The sequence below is a fragment of the Eublepharis macularius genome, chromosome 4 (genome assembly GCF_028583425.1).
Source record: "Eublepharis macularius isolate TG4126 chromosome 4, MPM_Emac_v1.0, whole genome shotgun sequence".
Classification (NCBI taxonomy): domain Eukaryota; kingdom Metazoa; phylum Chordata; class Lepidosauria; order Squamata; family Eublepharidae; genus Eublepharis; species Eublepharis macularius.
In genome coordinates this window covers 140,129,499-140,151,932 of record NC_072793.1, presented here as the reverse complement: position 1 = coordinate 140,151,932, position 22,434 = coordinate 140,129,499, and the positions used below count along the sequence as shown (strand labels likewise).

Here is a 22,434-nt window from a genome sequence, read left to right as displayed (position 1 = left end):
CCCTCCACAAACCCTGTCTTCTTCAGGCTCCACCCCCAAATTCTTTAGGAATCTCCCAACCTGGAGCTGACAACCCTATCTGGGCCTGGAATGAAGACCCCCCCCCCCCAAGAGGAATGACAGTCCCTGAGAGCAGCTAAAGTGCTCTGGGGCTGGAATGACAGCCACCAGAATGGAATGATATTCTCTGGAAACAGATCAAAGGGAGTGGGTAAAAGTCGGATCCAGATGATTTTAAATGGATCCTCATGAATTCATATGATTTTTATATTGTAACAAAACAAAAAGGCTGTCATATTATAGATCATGTCCTAGTCTACAGACAGCACCAAAACAATCGCACACCCATTGATCCGTGGCACCACCACGGTGCAAAAACATGCTTCAAAAGCGCAGATCCTCATGGATTCTCTTGATTTTTACATGGGGCCATCCAAACGCCATCACACAATCCTGTATCATGTATATTGCCACAAATTGCACCCAAAAACCCATGCATGCACTGCTTTGTTGTACCACCAGGGCACAAAAACATGCTTCAAAACCACAGACCCTCATGGTCTGGATGGCAAGGAATTCCTAAGGGGGTATGTGTTTCAGATCCTCCTGGAATGAACCCAGCTATGAACAATGCGTTCCTCTGCTGGGATGCAGCCAGAGGGCGTCTGACACTTGTGGACTAGGGGACAGGAGGACCCATGGGGAAGGAAATTAAAGTTCCCCTTGTGTGGGGGAGGCTGCATTTGCACTTGACAAGGACAGGGGGTAGTCCAGAGCCCTGACCCACCCAGGCACCTTCCCAGCCTGGACAAGAGCTCTAAATAATAATGGTACTGTTAATAAGTATAATATATAAAAGTATTCTGAGTCCTCACAGGCTAACCCCCTGAACCTTGATGTGGGATAGAAGTGGCCAGAATCTCAAGCAAGAGTTTCAAATACCTCCCTCTGTGACTGAAAAATCCACCCTGTAGCTTCTCATGGGCTTACTGTTTGCTGGAAGCTGAAACCACTTGCCTGAGAGGTGGGGGGTGGGGGAATTTATTCCTTCTGCTCTAATAGGGAAGAACAGGAACTCTCTGTTTGACAGCCAGAGAAGGTCTGCGGACATCCCCTCCATTGCCTAAGGAATTGATTACTCAGCACCGGGATGTCTGGTTTCACGGACCAATGGACCAGCCCAAAAGTCGTTGCATCCGTGAAAAATGCCCATCCCATGACCTGCTGGTTCATGAACGCCAAACTGGGCCGGTCTGTGTCAAAATTTGGTCCATTTTTCAGTCCGTGCACACCTCTATTGAAAAGCAAGCCTACCAGATCTGAATTATACTTTTAGTGTAGGGATTGTCTCCAGTTTTCCAAGGAAGACTGTTCAGTAAGAAAGAAAGGAATTATACTTAATTGGTTTAATATATAGCATAGGCCCAGGCACCTGGAGGCTTCTTTGACTACTGAAGCCTAGCCATTTAAATAATTTCTAGAATTTCTACTTCCTAGACTACTACTAGAAGGCAAATAGTGTTATGTTCTACTGAGCTCTTATTAAATGGGTGATGGTTTTTAGATTAAATTAGATTAATTACAAGATGACTGTCTGCTATAAACCAGCCTAGCATTTTCCTAGCTCTGCTCACTAGGACTGGTTATAACTTGTTCGGTATTGTAATACAAAGCGTTCTTCTTAATGGTACCACAAGACTCCTGTTTAAGCCTATAAAAATACTTTGAAAACCTCATATTCCCCTAAGTACTCTTACGAAATGTATCTTTCTCCAGCTTTTCATTTTCCTTCGCTTCAGAGTACAAAACTCTCCAAATCTGTGAATAACTGCCCCAGACTTAATTCTCTGAGCCTAGTGTAGCTGCCTGCTATTTAAAAACATTGTCTGCTCTCGGCAACAGAATGCTAAATAATGTAGATACTTTCTGTTTATCTTCTTTTCCCTTATAACCTACTCCTATTAGACATATGTCGCATGTCTGGAGGGTTCCCCCCCCCAATATTTTGTAGCATTTTCCAAAATGGAATGGGAGATGAGCTTTACAAGTGTCCTCTCTATAGATTCCTCTTTTCTTAGTAGTCTTTCTCTGAGAGCTAGCTAGGATTGCCAACTGCCTGGAGGGAAAAAATGCTCTGTCTCTCTAATATTTTTTACCTGGAGCCATTACTTACCTCTATGCCATGCAAACCTCATCTGGACATTTTCACACATTGAGCTTCTATTAAAAGGAGAGAACACCTTTCTCCACACAGTTGGCAGTCCTGCTTCTAACTCTATCATATGACAGCCTAAACTGGAGGTTTAATCAGCTGTAAACTAGTCTAGCCTTCCCTTACCACTTCTGGCTTAGACTGGTTGGAACTGATTTAATAATGTAACAACTGTTCACCACAAAGGGAAAGCTTACTTGCTTTCCAAGAGCTCTCAACAATGGCTTCTCTCAAGTATGTTTTTTTTAAAAAAAAAACATTTTGCTACACAGCCTGAATGGGGTGAATGGATTGTTCACACAATTGTACAGAAAGGCTCATCAAAGAAGTCTTCTCTGGTGAAGTCCTTGTGAGCTCCAGAGACAAGCTGGTAGAAGCTTAGCCTGAGAAAGAATCAAATTGTTACCATCACAACTATAAACAATAGTAAACTGAGTGGCTGGTGCCAAGCACTAAAGCAGCAAAACCAGTTCACCAACAAACAAGTTTGGATTTCTGTGTACTTGGCGGATTTACCAAGTATGCAGAAAAACATTACTGTGTAATTTATTTATTTATTATTAACCATTTTTACCCCACCTTTCTGCCCTCACAGGGCCACCAAAGAGGCTAAAAAAATTAAAATATACAAATATCATGTTAAAGGACAGTAAAACGAAAACATAAATGCATCATTAAAATAATTTAAAACCAGAATAAATACAAGAGATAAAAGCAAGAGTTAAAGCATTGATGAAAGAAAAGGGATCACTGAGGAAATACCAAGTAAAACAAAAAGTCTTCTCCCACTCGTGGATGATGGCAACAGAAGGGGGCAGGAAAATCTCCCTTTGGAGAGAGTTCCAAAGTTTTGGTGCCACTAATGAGAAAGCCCTATCCTGCGTTGCCACCTATCTAATCTCCAGCCAAGACTTGAGTGATATGTTCCCTGCAGCCCACTCCAGGCAATATCCTGGCTGCATCATTCTGCATCAAATAAAGTTTCTGAACACTTTTGGAGGGCAGCCCCACCTACAGCATATTACAGTAATCTAATCTAGATGTAACCAGGGCAGGGACCACAGTAGCCAGATGTTTTCTGCCTGGGAAAGGCCACAGCTGGCTAACCAGTCAACATTGCTAAAAGGCACTCTGGGCTACAGCTACCACTTGCTTATGCAACAGGAGGCCTGGGCCCAAGAGCATCTATAAACTACAGATCTGTTTGCCAGGTGTTTGGTATTTACTTGGACAGTTAAGTATTTTGGGGGACCATATGGGGAAAGCATTCCCCCCAAATCAGAACCTGGTCCCTCCCCTTTCCCCTTCCCCTTCCCCCTCCTCAAGCTGTGTGACGTTGCTGTTAGCAGAGAGCAGTGTCCAGTCAGCCTGGGCTGCCTCCTGCAGCTGTGCAGCACCACCCAGAAGCAGCCAGCCAGCTGGACACCCATCTAGCCTCCTGGGGCTGTGTGGTGCCACCCAGGAGTGGTGCCCAGAAGGTGGGGTTGGCATGATGATATCACTTCCTGCAGTGACATCATCATGATGCCCTGGGAGCAAGTGTGCACTGCGCATGCATTGTGAAACTAAAAACGTAAGTCCCCCCCCCCCCACAGCCTCTCCCCAGGGTCTGGTATTTGCCCAGACCCATCTGACAACCTTAGATCTCTTCCTTCAGAGGGAATGCAACTCCATCCAGAATAGTTGACACCTTAAACCCTGGTTCAGACCTTTTGCTCACCAGTAGCACTGTTGTCTGGTCAGGATTAACAACAACAACAACAACATTCGATTTATATACCACCCTTCAGGACAACTTAACACCCACTCAGCGGTTTACAAAGTATGTTATTATTATCCCCACAACAAACACCCTGTGAGGTGGGTGGTGCTGAGAGAGCTCTGGGGGAGCTGTGACCAATCCAAGGTCACCCAGCTGGCTTCAAGTGGAGGAGTGGGGAATCAAACCCGGTTCTCCAGATTAAAGTCCTGCACTTTTAACCACTACACCGAACTGGGTCTCTTAAGTTTTGGTTTATTAGTCCACATCTACTCTAAAAATGCCTTCAGACATCGGTCCAGGGTTCCTATCACCTCTCTAGGATCAGCTGGGAGCATGATATAGAGCTAAATGGCATCTACGTGTTGGTTACAATCCAGTCCAAATCTCCAGATGACCTCACCCAGCAGTTTCATGTGGTTGTTAAAATGCATGGGGGGCAGGATGAAAACTTGTGGGACCCCATAGTCCAAAGGCCAAGTGGCTGAGTAGCAGTCCTTCAGCGCCTCCCAGTCCCAACAGGGAAAGGTCATCCAGAAGGAAACCATGATCAATGGTATCAAAGGAGTTGAGAGATCTAGGAGAATCAACAGATTTGCCCTCCCTCTTTCTACCTCCTGGTGCTGGTTAGCTACCAGGGTGACCAAAGTGATTTCAGGCCCATAACCAGGCTTGAAACCAGGTTGAAAAGGATATGAACACTCAGGTTCATTCTGGAATGGCTGATGTTGTCCAGCTACTACCCTTTCTGATTTTAAATGGGAAGTGACATCATCTGGGCCTGCAGAGCAAAGAATCAGCCCCCCACCTGCCTAGTAATGGGGTGGTGGTTTTGATAGTAAGGGAGGGTGGCAGCCCTAAGTGCTCCCATTCCTCTCTGGATCTCTCCATATCAGTCCAGCAATTGCTGAAGTCACATGGCTTGCCCACCACTTGAAGTTGCATCTGGGGAACTAGATCTTTCAGATGGTTGAGACATAAGTTGCAAGCCGGGCTAAGAACCACAGAGCCCTTTAACTCTTGTTCTTCAGCTTGCACCCAAGTATCACATATTGAGATTAACAGTTCTTTATTATAGTAAACATCTTTACTGAAAGCTGGAAGCAGACAGACAACAGACAGACATAACGGTAACTAATTTATACTTACAGAAACCACACCCACTTTTAACAACAACCAATACAAGGTAAGCAGCTAGAATCCGTCATTTGCATGAACTTTTTACAAAGTAACTACTTGCAGCACAGTGATTGGACTATAAGGCAACAGTTATGATTGGCCATTACTGGCACAAAAGACCAATAGTCTTGTAGGCCTCAGGAGCCTTCGTTCCTACTCAAGCAATATATAACACCAAGAGCCCACACCTCAGGCACAAATCTTGGTTTAAATAGCTGTGCTTACAAGGAAAAAGGCACAGTGACTCAAGCAGTGATGGCTGAGAAGCAGCAGGTGTGCCTAGTCTAGATAACAAACCCAAAGGCAGCTTCCAATCAGTCCCTTCAAAAGAAAAAACAAATTAAAATTGAATTTATGGTTACCGAGTATACTTCAGAAAGCATGGAATGCTGAAAGTTGTTGAGAATCAATTAAGTGGGGAAAATACAAGGAGAGGGGGAGACTGGCCAGCTCAAGCCCCTGGAAGTTTATTGAAGCCTATAGAAGGAAATTTGGGTGGGTGAAAGGAAATTTTGAAATCATTTATGTCCCCCCTTCACAATTTGTCAGAAGCTCCCTGCTTTATCCTGTTCTTGCAGAAGCAAAGACATTTAGGATTTTAGGATTCCATATAAACGTCTCGTTGAACTTGGTAGTTTTAAGCAGAGTACAGAGTATTTGGTTTATGAAGTACTGTTCACAGATGTAATCCAGTTCCTGTTATTTGCATAGTTGTAATTTTAATGATTAGATGTAGTGTTTTTAAAGTTTTAGTGATATTTAATATTTTGTATCTTTGTTATCTGCCCTGAGCCCGCTGAAGCGGGGAGGGCGGAATATAAATGTAATAAATTAAATTAAAATAAATTAAAATCTATCCACACTGGTAAGAGGCACATTTTACATTTTGTTTCTGACATAATTTCATTCTTCATTAACTTGTCAAATTAGGAGACTTGTCAGATATAAGTATAGTTAAGACATATTTTAAAATAAAAATTAGGGATATCCTTTATCTAATTCTTTTATGTAACGTCCCTTATCCTTCTCACCAACTATGAGAAATATCCCCACCCTGTCCTATGAGAAATCATTAAAGGGAATAGACAAGAAAATGAACTGTTTAATACTCAAAATTACTCATTATACTTTTTTTATTAAAGAAAAAGGAATAAGTTTAAACTTCTCATTATACTTTTTTGTTAGAGAAAAAAGAATAACTTTGACATTTGGGAACATGTGGGAATGTTTATACAAGTAATTCACTGTCAGTTATTGTGTCTCTTTTGTGCATTCAAAGTTATTTGCATTATAACAAGATGGCTCCCCCTCTTTGTTCACAGCTCTTCGAGTGATCTCATGGCAGGAGGAACACACGCAAACTCTTCGCCTCTGTACCTCTTCCAGTTGGCAGAAACAGTGCACTGACATGGCCCGTAGGGAGCTGTCGTTCCTTTGTAGCCACCATGTACAAGGACAACATTTAATTAATTGGCACTGATAGAAATGTGTGATCGCTTTGAAGCTTTCGTTTGAAGAATATGTAGGACATGAAATGCAGGAGATGAGCGAAAGCAAACTCAGGAATTGTAACTGATACAGACCCTTGATGTACTCTCTCTCAAACTGATGGTTCCTCACTTCTGCTTCTCACCCTTTTAACAGCTAAATCCTGTTATCCAAGGCAAATCTTCAGATCTAATGTAATGGTCTCAGTGCTACTGCTGTGGGGTAACTCATTACTTGTTAGCAGGCATGTGTGATTGAGCCAGATAAAAAGGCTAATATGAAGATTACTTGAGTTGAGGTTAAAAAAACATGTGGTCATATAGAATTTTTGGAAGTTCTAAGCACATGCTAAAAAGACTACTTTCTTTTTCAAAACAACATTTTGGTAGAAATGTGCTTGTTATTTACATTATCGATCTTTTAGTTACACCACAAAGGATGAAAGAATACATTAAAAGCTTTTTAATGCTTTTCCTAAATGCATTCTTAGGGAATTAAAAAGAATTAAATGAGTTTAATAGAAATCACAGATAAAATAATGCAATGTAAAGCATCCTCATAAGGATGTGTAAATTAAGATTCCCATATATAATCCTAATTGTAAGCCATTCAAGCAGAACCATGCCAAATATTTTATTTATCTATTTATTTACTTTCTTCGTTTATATCCCACCTTTTGACCCAAAGTGGCTTACATTTTCCTTTCTTCCATTTTATGTTCACCACAACCTTGTGAATGTACGAGTGGCCCATCAGCCAGCAAATTTTCAAGGCAGAGTGGGAATAACAATTGGGCTCAGCCTGTGAAGATGTTTTGATGGATGCCCTCTAAACTCCTTTTCTTCCATGTCTAAAATGAAACTATGTTGCCAGACACCTTGATGCTGTAGCTTACAGGAAGGCTTAGTGTGTAAGTGAATGGGCTATCCACTAAAAAATACCACAGATGCACATGCGGACTAGGAGCACTGGAAGTAATCATTTGCTACTACCATTCCAATTGTGGGGAGATTTCCCTCCAGGCATTTCATGCTGGCACAAAAATTAAGGGGAAGGCAATTTCAGTCATTCCCCCTTTTTACTTCAATTGCCTTGTTTCCTCATGCCCATGCTGCAGAATTATTGGTCTTGTTCCTTGGCAATATCTTTTCAAAGGTCACAGAGTACTGCTGGGGGAAGGCAGGAAGTACCTTGAGCTTGCAGTTTGCAGGATCCAACCTATTCATTTTTTATTTTTAAGTGTATCCAGAAACAAGGCCAAGCTGTTGTATCTCCTTTCCTAGTACTAAAAAAAGCCAGTTAGTAAAATTGTGCTACCTTGTGCTGTTTAAAACAAATATAAACTCCTGTAGAACTTAGGGCACTAACAAATAGTTCCATTTATACAATCATGGTATGGGGAATGGTGATAACTAAGGTATTCTCTGCAAACAAAAATTCAGTGTAAGGACATGTAAGGACATCTGGACCACAAAAATGTGAAGCACAAATACTGGATGGGGGATATACTTCTGGGTAGTAATGTATGCGAAAGAGATCTTGGGGTAAGAGTGGACTGTAAACTAAATATGAGCAGACAGTGTGATGTGGTGGCAAAAAAGGCAAACTTAGTCTTGGGTTGTATCAAAAGGGCCATTGCATCAAAATCGCAGGAGGTCATAGTCCCTCTCTATACTGCCTTGGTCAGGCTGCACCTGGAGTACTGTGTGTAGTTCTGGAGGCCTCAGTTCAAAAAGGATGTGGACAAAATTGAGAAGGTGCAGAGAGCAACGAGGATGATCAGAGGTCTGGACACTGAGCCCTATGAGGAAAGGCTGAGAGCTGAACTAAACGAGATGAGTGACTAGAGTTCAACAAGTGTCTGCTTACCTCAAGGTTTGATGGGAAGTGTAGGAAGTACGAGCATTCTTGCAGCTTTAACGTTTACAGAGCGTCAGGAAGTGCAGGCGTGGGGCTCTTGCCGGGTGCCCACCTTCCCCTCTGCTGGGTGTGTGTGTGGGGGTTTCAGGGCCCCTCTCCTGCCCCCCTTCCCTGCACAGCAGACAGGGTGCCTGGCCAAGCACTACAATAATTCAACTATTATGCTGAACAGGACATAGTGAGACCTCACTAGTAAGGGAATAATACTACAGCATACAGCCAAGTACTACCAGTGTCTATACAGAATAGTATCTACCAATAATGGCAAAAGTTACTTCTAGTAGTATAATTTTAGGTGGGTAGTCAGTAGGACAGCAGTGGCGCCTCAAGAGTACAACAAAATTTTCAGAGTATGAACTTTTGAGAGTCAGAGCTCCCTTCTTTAGACATAAGTAGGACTGGAGATCCCTGAGCCTTTATATCCCCTACTATTTTTGAAGAATGCCCACTTTACGTCATTTTGGTTTGTGTGGGCCCCCGTCTGATTTACTGAGAGATATCAAGTGTCCACTTACAACAGATTCATAGCCTGAAAAAACAGGACTGGGTCTCCATAAATTCAAAGAAGAGACCTAGTCAAAATGCCAAATAAAATACTCAGCAATGAGCAAAATCATAGACAGCACAATTCTAAACAGAGTGACATACTTCTAAACCTGCTGATTTTAATGGACTTTGAAGGGCACAGCTTTACCTACAATGACACTGTTATCTTCAAATCAAGAAGAAAAAATAAAAGGTGACTAGTATTAAAGAATTAAGAAAATGGCAGAAAAACTATACACTGCAGGGGTGTAAGGGAAGACTTGGGTTATGAGCAACTTTACCTTTCCCTACAGCCTAACTCTGATGACTTCAAATGTTTTTTTTAGATGAACTGTGTGCTGCACGTGATATTTAATTACTGCTGCAGAAGCCTCTTAATTAGGATGCCCCAGTGCACAGCCTTTCATTGTTATTAAGAGGAATTTACAATTAAAAGGCATTGTGTTAACCATAGTGCTGTTGTCCGGGGACCTACAAAACCCTCCATGTCACTGCAGAGTCCCAACTAATTGGGAAGAAACATTAAGAGAAGCAAAGCTCTCTTTATGCCCGTGGCAAGGGCAACAGTTACTGGAATAAGAGGAGTGTGGTGTGAAAGCCCCTATTGCAATGGAAGTATTGAAGCAAAAAGACTCAACACCACAATCCAAACACATTTATTTAGAAGTTGACAATGGGACTTCCTTCTCAGCAAAAACAGTATCTGACCATAAATCAAGTATTCCCAAATGTTGCTGTGAGAAGTTTCAGGTGGACATTCTGATTTGTCCCACGTGCAACTGAATGAAAGCAAAGATGAAAATAGGGGCGAAAGGTTATAAAAGTTAATGAACCAATTTGTCCACGCTTCTCTGTGTGTTACCAAGCTAGGGACTGAGAGATGTATCTTAAGGAAGAGCTTGGACTACCCTCAGTAACTGCTGACAATTTCAAAATTTTGGCTTTTAACTAATCTCCCAAGAATCCTTTGCCAAGCAAAAATAAAAATTATAGAATTCAAATCTTTATCAGTTTCTCACATAATAATGGCATTTAATGTGAAAAGGGTTGAAGGGCCAAGGTACTATCTTATCTGGAAAGGGCCATACCCAAGATCCACGTCTGTATCTGCATCCAAAATTAGGGGTGTGCACTGGAAAAAAACCCGGGTTTCCTGCTTCAGGTTTACCCGAAGCAGGAAAAAAATCTGGAATAACCCTAAACCTGAAGTGGCAAGCTGCTTCGGGTTCAGGTATTTAAGCTGCTTCGGAATGCTCCGTAAATATTCTGAGCACTCCGAAGATCAAAGCAGGCTTTTTCACTGGATGGGAGGGGGAAGAATGAGTTCCCTCTTCTATCCTCCCATTGGCTGAAAAAACCTACCTAGAGTTTTGAAAGCTCACAACAGCCCTGCAAAGAGCTGAATTGAGTTTTTAAAACTTCTAGGCTGGCTTTTTCATCCAATGGGAGGGAGGAAGAGGGAACTCCCTCTTCCCCCCTCCCACTGAGCAAAAAAGCCCAGTAGAATTTTGAAAGCTCAAAGCAGCCCTGCAAAGAGCTGATTTGAGCTTTTAAAACTCCCAGGCTGGCTTTTTCATCCAATGGGAGGGAGGAAGAGGGAACTCCCTTTCCCCCCCCCCTCCCATCAGGTGAAAAAGATATCGGGAGCTTTGAAAGCAGCAGCAGCACTTTTCTTGCATTTGCAAAGGGCAAGGAAAGTGCTGCTGCTGCTGCTCTACACAAAGCTTTCTAAAGTGTTCCGATTCCGGAACCCCCGAATCTATACAAATCAGACCCTATTTGGGTTAATAACCTGAATAGGAAATCCGAAGCGCACACCAATTCAAAATACCAAACGATGCAATTGTATCACAATTCTATTTTGTTTGACTCTTTCTTTGCTCTTCAACCCTGATTCTGCAAACATCTGTAGATACATTATTACAGTGTGTGTGGGTGTGTGTGTGTGTGGAGAACACTCATAATGCAGTAAATGTCTATGAATGTACATGGATGGAAGGACTGGGACCTAGAGAACACCCTTCATGTGAACACTAAATTTTCTAAAAAGGACGCCCAATAATCAATGCAATTACTGAACAGATACCTATATGTATGAGTTTATAAAAGTTGTTTAATAATGCTTGTTAAATGCACAAGTTTAATTCATAAATACAGATGAACTAGTACAAAAATTAAAAAGGGGGAGATTGATTTCTTTATAAATGTATTAAATTCCAATGGCTGCCTTTTATATGATCAAATGGGTTGATATCAGTGCAATCAGAACAATTTCCAAACACTAATACTAATCCACTAATGCTGCCTTAGAGGGATGTGCGTTCCCTACCACTCGACAGCATCTTCTGGAGAAACTAAATAAATCTTTGGTGCTGTAATAAAAACATATTAAAAGCTCCAATAATTAATATGGAAAGGAGAGGGAAGAAGCCACACACAAAAGCTCATGTTGAAAATGTTCACATTCATGCTGCAAAGTGTAACTGACTTTTTCTTTATGGTGAGGAAAAAAACCATAAGGCGCCATCACAGCTTGCAACTGGTTACAGTTGAACTGGTTATGTTTACAGCAATGTATTTGATACTGACCTTAAATGGGTGCAGAACACATCTGATTTGATAATGGGGGGGGAGGGGGGAGATGAAGGCTTGGTTTGCAAAAATGGGCTTGTAAAATTTCCTGTTTTAAGTGAGATCACAGCAGAGGCTTTTTTTCAAAGATGTTTTGAAACAGCTAAAACAAAACACTGATTAACAAACATGCCGTTCCACACTTGACAGTGCCCTTCTCCGCCTGCAATTAAGAAAATTGCAGTGACTTGGAAGGGTGCTGCCATGATCATGAGGGGTTGCAAATCACAGATACATCCCCCCAACTGATGGCTGCCTGGCTTTCAGTCTGCTGGTGGTGCCAATAGTTCCCATGAAGCCCACCATCAAGTGTTAACCAGCCCAAGGGTTGTTTGGGGATTTCTTCCCTAGCATTTAAAATTAAGTAACAATAGAAACCTGTTCTCTGTTTCTAGGCTCTCTCTCTGTTCAGTGATTATGAATACTTCTTTTAAAGCATGGCTATCATCAGCGCTTAACCAGATGATCCTGAAATCAATTCATTCAGCACAGCTGCTATGCAACCACCATTTGTGTCTAATGAACTCTTCTTGTTGGATTTCTCCCATTCTATATTAGAAGTAACACAGTGCAAATTTCAGTCTCTCTCGGGACAATCCGTAAGTAAATTTTAACATGATAGGAATGTCTCAAAATAAAGCTTACCAAAAAAAAAATGGAACACACAGCTATGATTTTTCTAAGTACAGCAAGTTGAGGAAAAGCAGCATCTCACGCCTGTGCATATTTGCATTTAAACTAAGTACAGTAAAACTAATTAAAAACAACAAGGAAATCTACCCAAGAAATAATGTGCTAAGGTAATTTGAATGGTGATTTTCCTTTTGTTGTGAAGTCCAAAGAAACATCCTGATCAGCAACCGAGGCAGCAATTCTCCTTGCCTTTGAGTACCAGCGGCTGAACGTAAATAGAAAGAGACCTAAAATAACCAGGGATTGTGGTGCTTTTGCAAATGTACTGTCCATCTTCTCACTGTGATGATCTTCAAAAAATAATTATTACAACATGAGTTCAGTACTGTTAATGCCTTCCACGTCCACCTTCAAAAGCATGATGTTCTTTGTGAGCTGAAAGGCAAAAGCCATGTCAGGATTAAACCACAGGTGAAACATGCAGAGATAGCAACCTCCACTTTTACTGCAGTACCACTTACGTTTATAAAAAACAGCCTTAAAAGACGTGTGGGGCAGAAGTTCATAGATCTTTTCTAAAACTGTTGCTTCGCTTGCGAATGATGCATTTACGTTCCACACTTGAACGACGTCTTCCCGATCACGAACACTGACACTAACCCCTATTACTTCATCACCTGTCAAAAGAAAAGGTGACATTATTTTTAAAAAGGTATCTTCAAAGTTACCAGAATCAACACTGGATTCTTTTACTCCCCAAATCAAAGGAGAAACAAGAACACCCACTCAGAACTGATGAGTTTGTTGAAAGAAAGTTAATTTTATGTATTTCAGATGTTACTATAAATCATCCTGTATTGTATTGTGTTCATATGAAAAGCTAATTTTTTAAAAATACCACCATGAAGTTATAAACAGCCTTCTTTTTGACAGCATTGTTTTTGACAATAATGTCAACAAATCATATGATGATTTTAGAAATACACTCTTCAGTATGTTGTAATGGAGTGCTTTTATGTTTGTTTGTTCTAAGCTAGCATGAGTTTTGTCTGAAGTGGAGAGATCTGGGAGAGGACTCAGAGCCCTTTGGATTCACAGGACTTTCCTAATTAGCAAAATGAAAGAAACAGTAGCTTTTACTACTGCTGCCAGAAGAGATTTTGTTTGCCACGATGAAGGCTCTGTTAATTACAAAGGGCATATGTTTATGTTTGATACAAAACTGGTCTTTTTCTTAGCAGAGATGCAGTATTTTATACAAAAAGCATTTAGAAAGTGTCTAAATTATTTTTTTCTAATGCAAGGAAATAGTAAATAGTCAGATCACTAGTCAATGAAGATCAGCATTGTCTACTTTGACTGGCGGTGCCACTCCAGGGTCTCAGACACAGGTCTTTCCCATTGCCTGTTCTCTGACTGTTTTATTTAAAGATTCTTTTTTTTTTTTAATTTATTTTTTTAAACCAAACAAACAAACAAAAACAATGTACAGAAGTAAAATAGAACAATTATTTAAAGATTCTGGTGACTGGACCAAGGACTGTCTGCATGCAAAGCTGGTGCTCTACCACTCAACAATGCTCCCCCCTCAAGGCTTGTTACATTAGGAATCGACATGTTGCAGAGGCATCAAGTACTAGTTTTCAACTCTGGCTTGGAAGACTCCAGGAAATTTTGGGGCAGTGCCTGGGAGGGCAGACTGGGGAGGAGAGGTAGCTCAATGTGGTTTTGATGCCACAGAGTCCACTTTATGAAGCTTTCATTATCTCCAGGAGAACTTATCTCCGTAGTATGCAAATCTGTTGTAATTCCAGGAGAACTCCAGGCTCCACCTGGAATGTGGCAAACCTACATACTGATCTGTAAGACATTACAAAGCATGCTACATACATACAATGTTTCTTGCTCTGCTGGCTTCAAAGTTGGCCATTTTAAATAACTCCCACAAACAACAAGAGTTTGTGGATCTTCCTTACACCTTTCTGATCACCAAGCAACCACCAAGCCCGGTAAACACCTGCTCATGGCCAGGGATCCCTCCTGAACAAAAAGTCATGTAACATGGAGGCCTGCAGTACACACAGCAAGCCTCAGAACCAAGCTTGCACTGCTTGCTCAAGAGTGAAGGGGGGCCATTCCTCCTCTTTCCAGCAACCCCCCAGTACTCTATGGAATTTTGTTCAAGAGGATCAGCTTGGGTGGGGAGGGAGGAACCAAAAGACTGCAGAGGAAGGCAGAGAAGATCTACTTTTAATATGGCAGTGAACGTTCTGAAGAAGTTCGGTCTGATTTTACGCATGTTTACTTTATAGTGAGCGCAGCAGCTTAGTCAACACAGCTTAGTCCCAGGTAAGTGTACAATCGACTACAGCCTAGCCACAAAAAGCACAGCCCATTTATTTTTATCGGGTTTATTTTGAAAGAAAACATTTTGCATGAAAATAGCTTTTGAGATTCAAAGCATCATCTACACCCCAATATATGAAATAGCTCAAAACAACCTATGGTTAGATCAATGTTTAAACACAGTCCACAGGTTAGTAACAGAAATATTACAAAGTCACTAATATAAAGGCTTGCTTGACTTGACTTGACAAAGTCACTAATAACATTTTGCACTGCTGCTAATAGTTTGAGTTTACTATATTATATGATATGAAATTAACCACCTGACTGGAAGACTGTCTTCAGTATAGGAAAGGGGATACTTAGAAAGATACACAGAACATTTTTCCAAAACTGCTGGTGCCCACCTATTTTTATTTATCATGATTTGGTCCAGAGGAAAGGCTCGTTTGAACAAGGATGGAGTACAGATGCTAGTGTATCATGAGTGACAGGTCTACCAGCCAATCAGGTAAGTGGTCTTAAGCAGATGCATAGGAACCACAGACTTTACTACTATGTATTATCTGCTGCTTGAAGTATGATTCTACTGGGTAGTTCTATGTTGTTAATATGTCAGTCTTAAAATTGCTTATACTCTGTTTCAGTGTTTCTTAAACTCTGTATTGAATTTCTGCTGGTTTTAAATCTTTGTGAATTTGCATTTATATACCCTATTACATTGTTTACTGAAATGTCCTTGAAATTGAATGTACTAGCTCACTGTGTAATCCATCTTGAGTCTCAGCGAAAAAGGAGGACTATAAACAATGTAAATAATACACAAACACACAAACAAACAAACGCCCTCTTTTGTTAACTCTTTGGCTTTGCCTCCTTTGCCCTGTGTCCTATAAAATCTATCATTCTGCTCAGCAAAATCTGAAGCCTTCCTCAAGCCTAAGGAGCCTTTTACTGGCAGAAGAGCCACTTATGATGGAGAAAGGCTCTTTCGGCTATAAAAAGGCTTCAAATGTTGCTGAGTGGTAGGATACAGCTGTTTCGACTCCCTTTACTATGGGACTACACACTCTGTCTGTCCCTAGCATCAGGACAAAGTGAGTGCTGCCAGCAACAAAAATGATAAGCAGCTAGCTAGCTAAAACATTTAAATCCTTCTTTGACAAACATCAATCAATTATGTTTCTTGAGTTACAAAAGTCCCTTGGACAAAATCTGAAAGAATGGACTGAGGCTGAAGAGATAATTCACTTGGACATAATTTAATTTACTTTATTAGATTTATATTCCACCCTCCCCACACCAGCAGGCTCAGGGCAAATTACAATTTACAAACATTTAAAATACATCTAACAATTTACACAGTTTAAAATTATAAATATATAAACATCCTAACATTTAAAACACACACGCGCGCGCGCGCGCGCACGCACACACACACACACGGTGCTGGAGTATTTTGATTTGCATTCGATGATAGCATTTGGCAAAATCTGGAGTATTTTGATTTGCATTCGATGATAGCATTTGGCAAAGCTTTTCTGTTTTAATGTTGCACTGAGCAAAAAGTGCTCAAAATGAAATAAAAATCAACTGGGGAAAAAAAAAGCAAATTTCTTACCTCCTGCACAGCGGTCTGCAAACTGTTCCCCAATTGTTGCTAACAATAATTCTTTCCAAACTGCAGACTAACAACACATTTAGATTTTGTTACATTCAAGATTAAGTATGCAGCCTGAACTGTAATATATACTGAGTGCATTAACGAACACTCTGCTATTATACCGTGTTTTTTTTATAAACTTGACATTAATTGCAATAAGAACATCAACCCAACTGTATATTTTGAACTTGAACTTATTTGAACTTATTCAACATTTGTTAAAAGCATGCTATTATAAAATGGTAAAAGGCAATCTCCTCTGCAATTGTCAACCCTTTTCTTCAAACTTCTCCCAAAAGGAAAGACTACAGGGCTCTTTTCTAACTGTTTCATTTCTGCAGAAAATAACGACTGTTCAGATTCAGAAAAAAATAAACTTACTGAATTGAAAACAAAATAGATTTAGGGAGCAATTCTAAACCTTGTCTCTGGGCAGCTTAGAAAACCAACTAACCCCTACAGTGAAGATACATTGGTGCCATGCTGGTACAACCCACAACTGTCTTAAGACCTGGGCAGCATCAGAGGAAGAGGAGAAGGCTTAGTCAATATCTTAAGCTTTTCCAACTTCCTCCTCATACTACTACAGCTGTAAAAATTCCCAGACTTCAAGGGGAATGCAAATACTACTGTTCTCAAGCCTCCTGATACTTGTCAAGCCACAGTGGTTAGTGTCAGACTATGATCTGGGAGATCCAGGTTCAAATCCTCTCTCTGCCATGGAAGCTCCTTGGGTGACCTCAGGTCAGTCACATGCACTATTTGCCTACCCTATCTCACAGGTAGCAACAAAAAAGTTGCTGTTTTGAGGGTAATGTGGAGAAGGGGAGAAAGATACAACATCTTTGGTTTGTGCCAGGGAGAGAGAAAGAGTGTGCGCGCGTATAAATAAACCAGCCAATATGCAGCCAATCACAGCTTTCCCAAGCACCATATAAACCCTAGCCAGGATCCAGGCACATGGCTACATCTCCTTTGCTTGATGTCACACATACTTGGAACATATATGGGAGGGACTGTGGTGACTGGGACCTCAGATAAAGGGCCCTTTGCACAGAGCAGAGAGGAAGAGAACAGATAACTGCTGTAGCGTATTTCTAATACTGTTTTTCTCAGAACCCCTACAGTACTCCACCTCAGGACAAATATGAAAGAGATGAGGAGATGGAGTACCTCCAGAAATGTCAAGAATGCATTCTGGGAATGTACACTCATGTGGGCCCTAGATGGTTTCCTAGTGTCTGCATCTGTTGCCCAAATAGGAGGTCTCCTTAATTAGTTGGGGAAATTGGCATTAAAGAGGCAGCCAGAGGGGGTAACTGGGTTTCTCTGCCTATGCCTACAGGGATTATTCCCTTAGAGAACTCTAAAACAGGCAGATGTTTAACAGGAGAGGTTTATTAACAGAAATAAAAGGCAAGAATACAGAAAACCACACACAACGTACACACAGGGCTAACTAAGAAAACAATGAGGAAATGGGAAAGCAGTTTTGGGAGAAGGGTGATAATTACCAGTCTTGAAGAGGAAGGGGTCCATGGAAGAACAGTAAAATGACCAGCGTTTCATGGAGAGAAGCCCAAATGGATTGGGGTTGCATGGATGAATACCAAGGTACACGCACACTGAGTACATGGCTGGGAAGCCCAATTATAGGGAAAAAAAAATTTCCCTTGGGGCAATGTAGGTGCCTTGCTCCCCAAAACAATGACTTAATGGTTTGTCTGGAGGTAGACTCACATCTTGATCTCCATCTCCAGACCAGATGGCATCCGCTCAGCCTTGGGCCAGGCAGTGCCTAGGACTGATGGCAAGGGGTTTATAAACTGCCCTTACAGCGTACACAGAGGGTCTGACTGCTAACACATCCCCCTCGCCTTGCAAAAGGTAGGTGCTCCTGGTCTGAACCCTTGAGTGTCAAAAGTTTTAGATGTCCTGTCAGGACTGCCTCTGCTAAGTTAGCTATGGGGGCACAGGATGATGAGATCAGAGTAGGGCTGGTCGCTTTGGGTTTCGCTTTGGGTAAAGTTACCCGAAGCTACCCGCTTTGTGTAGCTTTGGAATTTCCCGAAGTGGGGCCAGCAAGATGGCCCCGCTTTGGAAATACCGAAGCTAAGCAACCCGAAGTGATTTGTGTTGCTTGGGCTCCGAGCACCGTTATTTTTTTTTTAAGCACGGAAAACTTTTTGCTTGCTGCTGCTGATCTCCACTGCCGGCTGCTTGCAATTGCAAGCAGCCAGCAATGGAGATCAGCAGCAGCAAGCAAAAAACTTCCCCTGCTTAAAAAAAAAAAGGCAACGTTTTGAAGCCTATTCAAGGCTTCCAGCTCCGGCTTTGGAGAGGGGAGGGGGAGGAGTAGTGAGTGACACACTCTAACCTCCTCCTTCCCCCTCCCATCCCTGAAAAAGTGGCGGGAGTTTTTGCTTGCTGCTTGATATCCATTGCCAATGCAAGCAACAAGCAAAGTCTGCAAACAGTGCAAACCTGCACATTTGGAGAGATTCTTTGCACTGTTTGCAGACTTTGCAATGAGTGCAAGGGGGAGGAGGGGTTAGGAGTGGCCAATCCTGCAGTGGCCAATCCTGCATTCTCCTTTCAGCCCAGCCAATGGGGATTCTCTGAAAGTAGAGTGCCTTTTTTAAAATGCTGCAGAGCTATAAATTGGAGGCTTCCCTTTAGGAATCTTCCAATTTACCCTGACATTGACAGAGTGGCTTGCCTGGACAGAAATTGGAAGAGGAGGACCCTGCTGCGGAGAGCTGCTGACTGGCCCTGCATCTCACTGGTAAGTGAGTCCCACTGACTCACAAGATTCTTTGATCTTTGGGGGAGGGGGTGGTTGGGGGGCAATGGGTTTGGGAAAGGATTTGTTTTAAGTTTGCATTTTATTTTTATTTTTTAAATTTAACAGTGGCTTCCCAGGGGCAGACTCATGCCAAGTCCTGGTGTGTGCCAAGGCTTTGGCCTAGGTGGTGGTGGTGGGGTTAACTTGAAGCTGGCCCACTGCTGCTCTGTTTAAAGTTTTTTTTACTGTGCCTGCCTTTCATTTCTAGAGTGGGTGGCTTCCCTGGTGTGTGCCAAGGCTTTGGCCTAGTTTTTTACTCTGGCTTCCACACTTTGGGACTGAGGGGTTAGAATTTAGAATAGTTTTTAAAGAGTTAATATACTTATTTAATAACCAGTTTCCATTCTGCTCTTTCCTAGACTGAGAGACTTGAGAGACTCCCGCTGCTGCTGTGGCTGGTCGAGCATCTCATCTCTGCAGTCTTGCTGTGGAGGACTTCCCCTGTTGAATTCCTGCCTGTCGCCTGACCATCGCTGGACTGCAGGAGTGGTGAGCGAGTCAGTGACTCACAGGGTTTTCTCAGGGGGGTTGTCTTGGTGGGTGTGGGGAGGGGAGGATTAGGGGCTTGACTGGGTGGGAGTGAATTGTTTTTTAATAATTTTTTTATACATTTGGTGTGTGTGTGTGTGGTTAGAGGGGGGAGGAGTGTTTCCTGGGTGTGTGTGTGTGTGTGTGTGACTGTCTGTGTGTCTGCCCCAAGCTAAGATTTGTAAGGGTCGGGGGGGGAGGGGTGTTTCCTGGTGTGTGTGTGTGTGTGTGAGTGTCTGTGTGTCTGCCCCAAGCTAAGATTTTTAAGGGTTGGGGGGGAGGGGTGTTTCTTGGTGTGTGTGTGTGTGTGTGTGACTGTCTGTGTGTCTGCCCCAAGCTAAGATTTGTAAGGGTCGGGGGGGGAGGGGTGTTTCCTGGTGTGTGTGTGTGTGTGTGAGTGTCTGTGTGTCTGCCCCAAGCTAAGATTTTTAAGGGTTGGGGGGGAGGGGTGTTTCTTGGTGTGTAGTGAGTTGTGTTCCTTTGAGGTGGGGTGGTGGTGGCTGTGATGCCCTTGGTGTTGTGTTCATGCTGTGTAACTTGAATCACAACAGGAAATAAAGATTTTTTTCATGTAACTGTTTTTTAGATTCTCTGGTGTGTAGTGAGTTGTGTTCCCTTGGGGTGGGGTGGGGGAATGGTGTGCTGTGTCACACTACTGTGCCTTTTTTCTGTATTTGAAGGTTGAAAAATAAAGATTTTAAACTTTATTAAGTGTGTGTTTGTGGTTTTGTTCTTTGGTATTAGGTTAGTTCCCCTCATAGGGAACAATGGGGCTGGCTGGCCAGCCCTCTCTGTAGGTGGTGGTGGAATGTTGGGGAGGGTGTCTGTGGTTCAGGTGTGCTTTCACGGGGACAAGCTTGCACTCAGGAGTGTGCCGTCCATTATAGCACCCCTGGGATGTGCATAATTGCCCTGGGAAAGAGAGTTTAAAAGTTCCCATCATAGGGAACAATGGGAGATGGCTGGCCAGCCTGCTCTTGGGGTAGGGGGAAAGTGTGGGAATGTTGGGGAGGGTGTCTTTGGGGCTGTGTGGGGCTGTTGGGGGTTTCAGGTTAGCCCCCCCAATGGCCCCCCAAAGTCGGAGCAGGTTGAGCCTTGGTGGGGGGTGGGAGAACAGGTAGGAGGAGGTCCCCTCAGGGCTCTTTTTCCCCCTCATAGGATATAATGGAGAAAAGGAGGGGGGCTGAGGGTAGATTCTTTGAGAGGCCATAAAATGCCCCCCCCCAAAGTGGGAGCAGGTTGAGCCTTGGTGGGGGGGGGAGAACAGGTGGGAGGAGGTCTCCTGTGGGTTGGGGCCACACAAGCCTCTTCAATTCCCCCACCATAGGATCTAATGGAGAAAAGGAAGGGGGCTAAGGGCAGCTTCTTTGGGAGGCCATAAAATGGCCCCCCAAAGTGGGAGCAGGTTAAGCCTTGGTGGGGGGTGGGAGAACAGGTAGGAGGAGGTCCCCTGTGGGTTGGGGCCATTTTGCATGCAAAATGCCACCCCTAGCCTGACAAGCCTTTTCTTTTTCCCCCCTCATAGGATATAATGGAGAAGGCGAGGATAGGGGCACCTTCTTTGAGGGGCCATAAAATGGCCCCCCAAAGTGGGAGCAGGTTGAGCCTTGGTGGGGGGTGGGAGGAGGTCCTCTGAGGGTTGTGGGCATTTTGCATGCAAAATGCCACCCCTAGCCACACAAGCCTCTTGATTTTTTCCCCATAGGAAATAATGGAGAAGGCGAGGATAGGGTACCTTCTTTGAGGGGCCATGTTATGGCCCCCCAAAGTGGGAGCAGGTTGAGACTTGGTGGGGGGTGGGAGGAAAGGTAGGAGAAGAGCCCCTGAAAGTTGGGTGCATTTTGCTTGCAAAATGCCACCCCTAGCAACCTAGAAAGGTCGCCTGTTTTTTCCAGAGGGAATAATGGCGAATGGAGGAGGATGGGGGTACTGTCTTTGGGGGGCCATAACATGGCCCCCCAAAGTCCAAACTTTCCAAAACTTGGGGGGTTGTTAGAGAAGAGGTAGGAGAAGGTCTCCACCAAGTTTGGTTTGCCTCAGAAAGAAATTGCCCGCCCCCCAGGGCACCTGAAAGCCGGAAGTGAAATTGACACCCGAATCTTTCCGAGGCAAACCCGAAGCTATACGAAGCTCCGAAGCAGCTTTACCCGAAGCTGTTTCCCGGTTCGGGTAAACCCGAAGCTGGAAACCCGAAGTGACCAGGGCTTGCACAGCCCTGGATCAGAGTGGTTTTCTTCCCTGGGAGAAGGAAACCACCTTTCATAAGGAGTCCTGCAGAACTCACAGGCATGTTTTTGTCTCAGGGCTCCTACTATTCATACCATGTATGGATGTGGGCTGTGTTCCCTTTGTTCCCTCACTCATTTTCGGGATGTAAAGATACAATGCAACTGACATTTTCCTTTGCTACACCCCTCCTATCTAATCAAGCTGCACTGTACCTTTACATACTGAAGCCCTCCCTTCTAACATCCCACCCACCTTTGGCTGGGATATAAAGGCTCAAGGATTTCCATTCCTACTTGTGTCTGAAGAAAGGAACTCTGACTCTGAAGGAAAGCTTGACTCTGAAAATCTTGTTGGTCTCTAAGGTGCCACTGGACTCAAATCCTGCTGCTCTACTGCAGACCAACATGGCTCCCCACCTAAACTATCCTCAGGAACAATTCAGGTTTGCATACTTC

General features: G+C 43.0%; 1 protein-coding gene across 1 annotated transcript in view; it reads right to left on the bottom strand.

Annotated features, from left to right (window-relative positions):
- Positions 1-11,739: 11,739 nt before the first annotated feature.
- Positions 11,740-22,434, bottom strand: part of EIF4E3 (eukaryotic translation initiation factor 4E family member 3) — a 33,341-nt gene continuing 22,646 nt past the window's right edge. The window contains exons 5-7 of the mRNA XM_054978759.1: positions 16,336-16,402; positions 12,890-13,045; positions 11,740-12,803 (exon numbers count right to left, since the gene is read on the bottom strand). Of these exons, the coding sequence (XP_054834734.1) occupies positions 12,757-12,803; positions 12,890-13,045; positions 16,336-16,402 (270 nt within the window). The 3' untranslated portion in view covers positions 11,740-12,756. The remainder of the gene's footprint in view (positions 12,804-12,889; positions 13,046-16,335; positions 16,403-22,434) is intronic.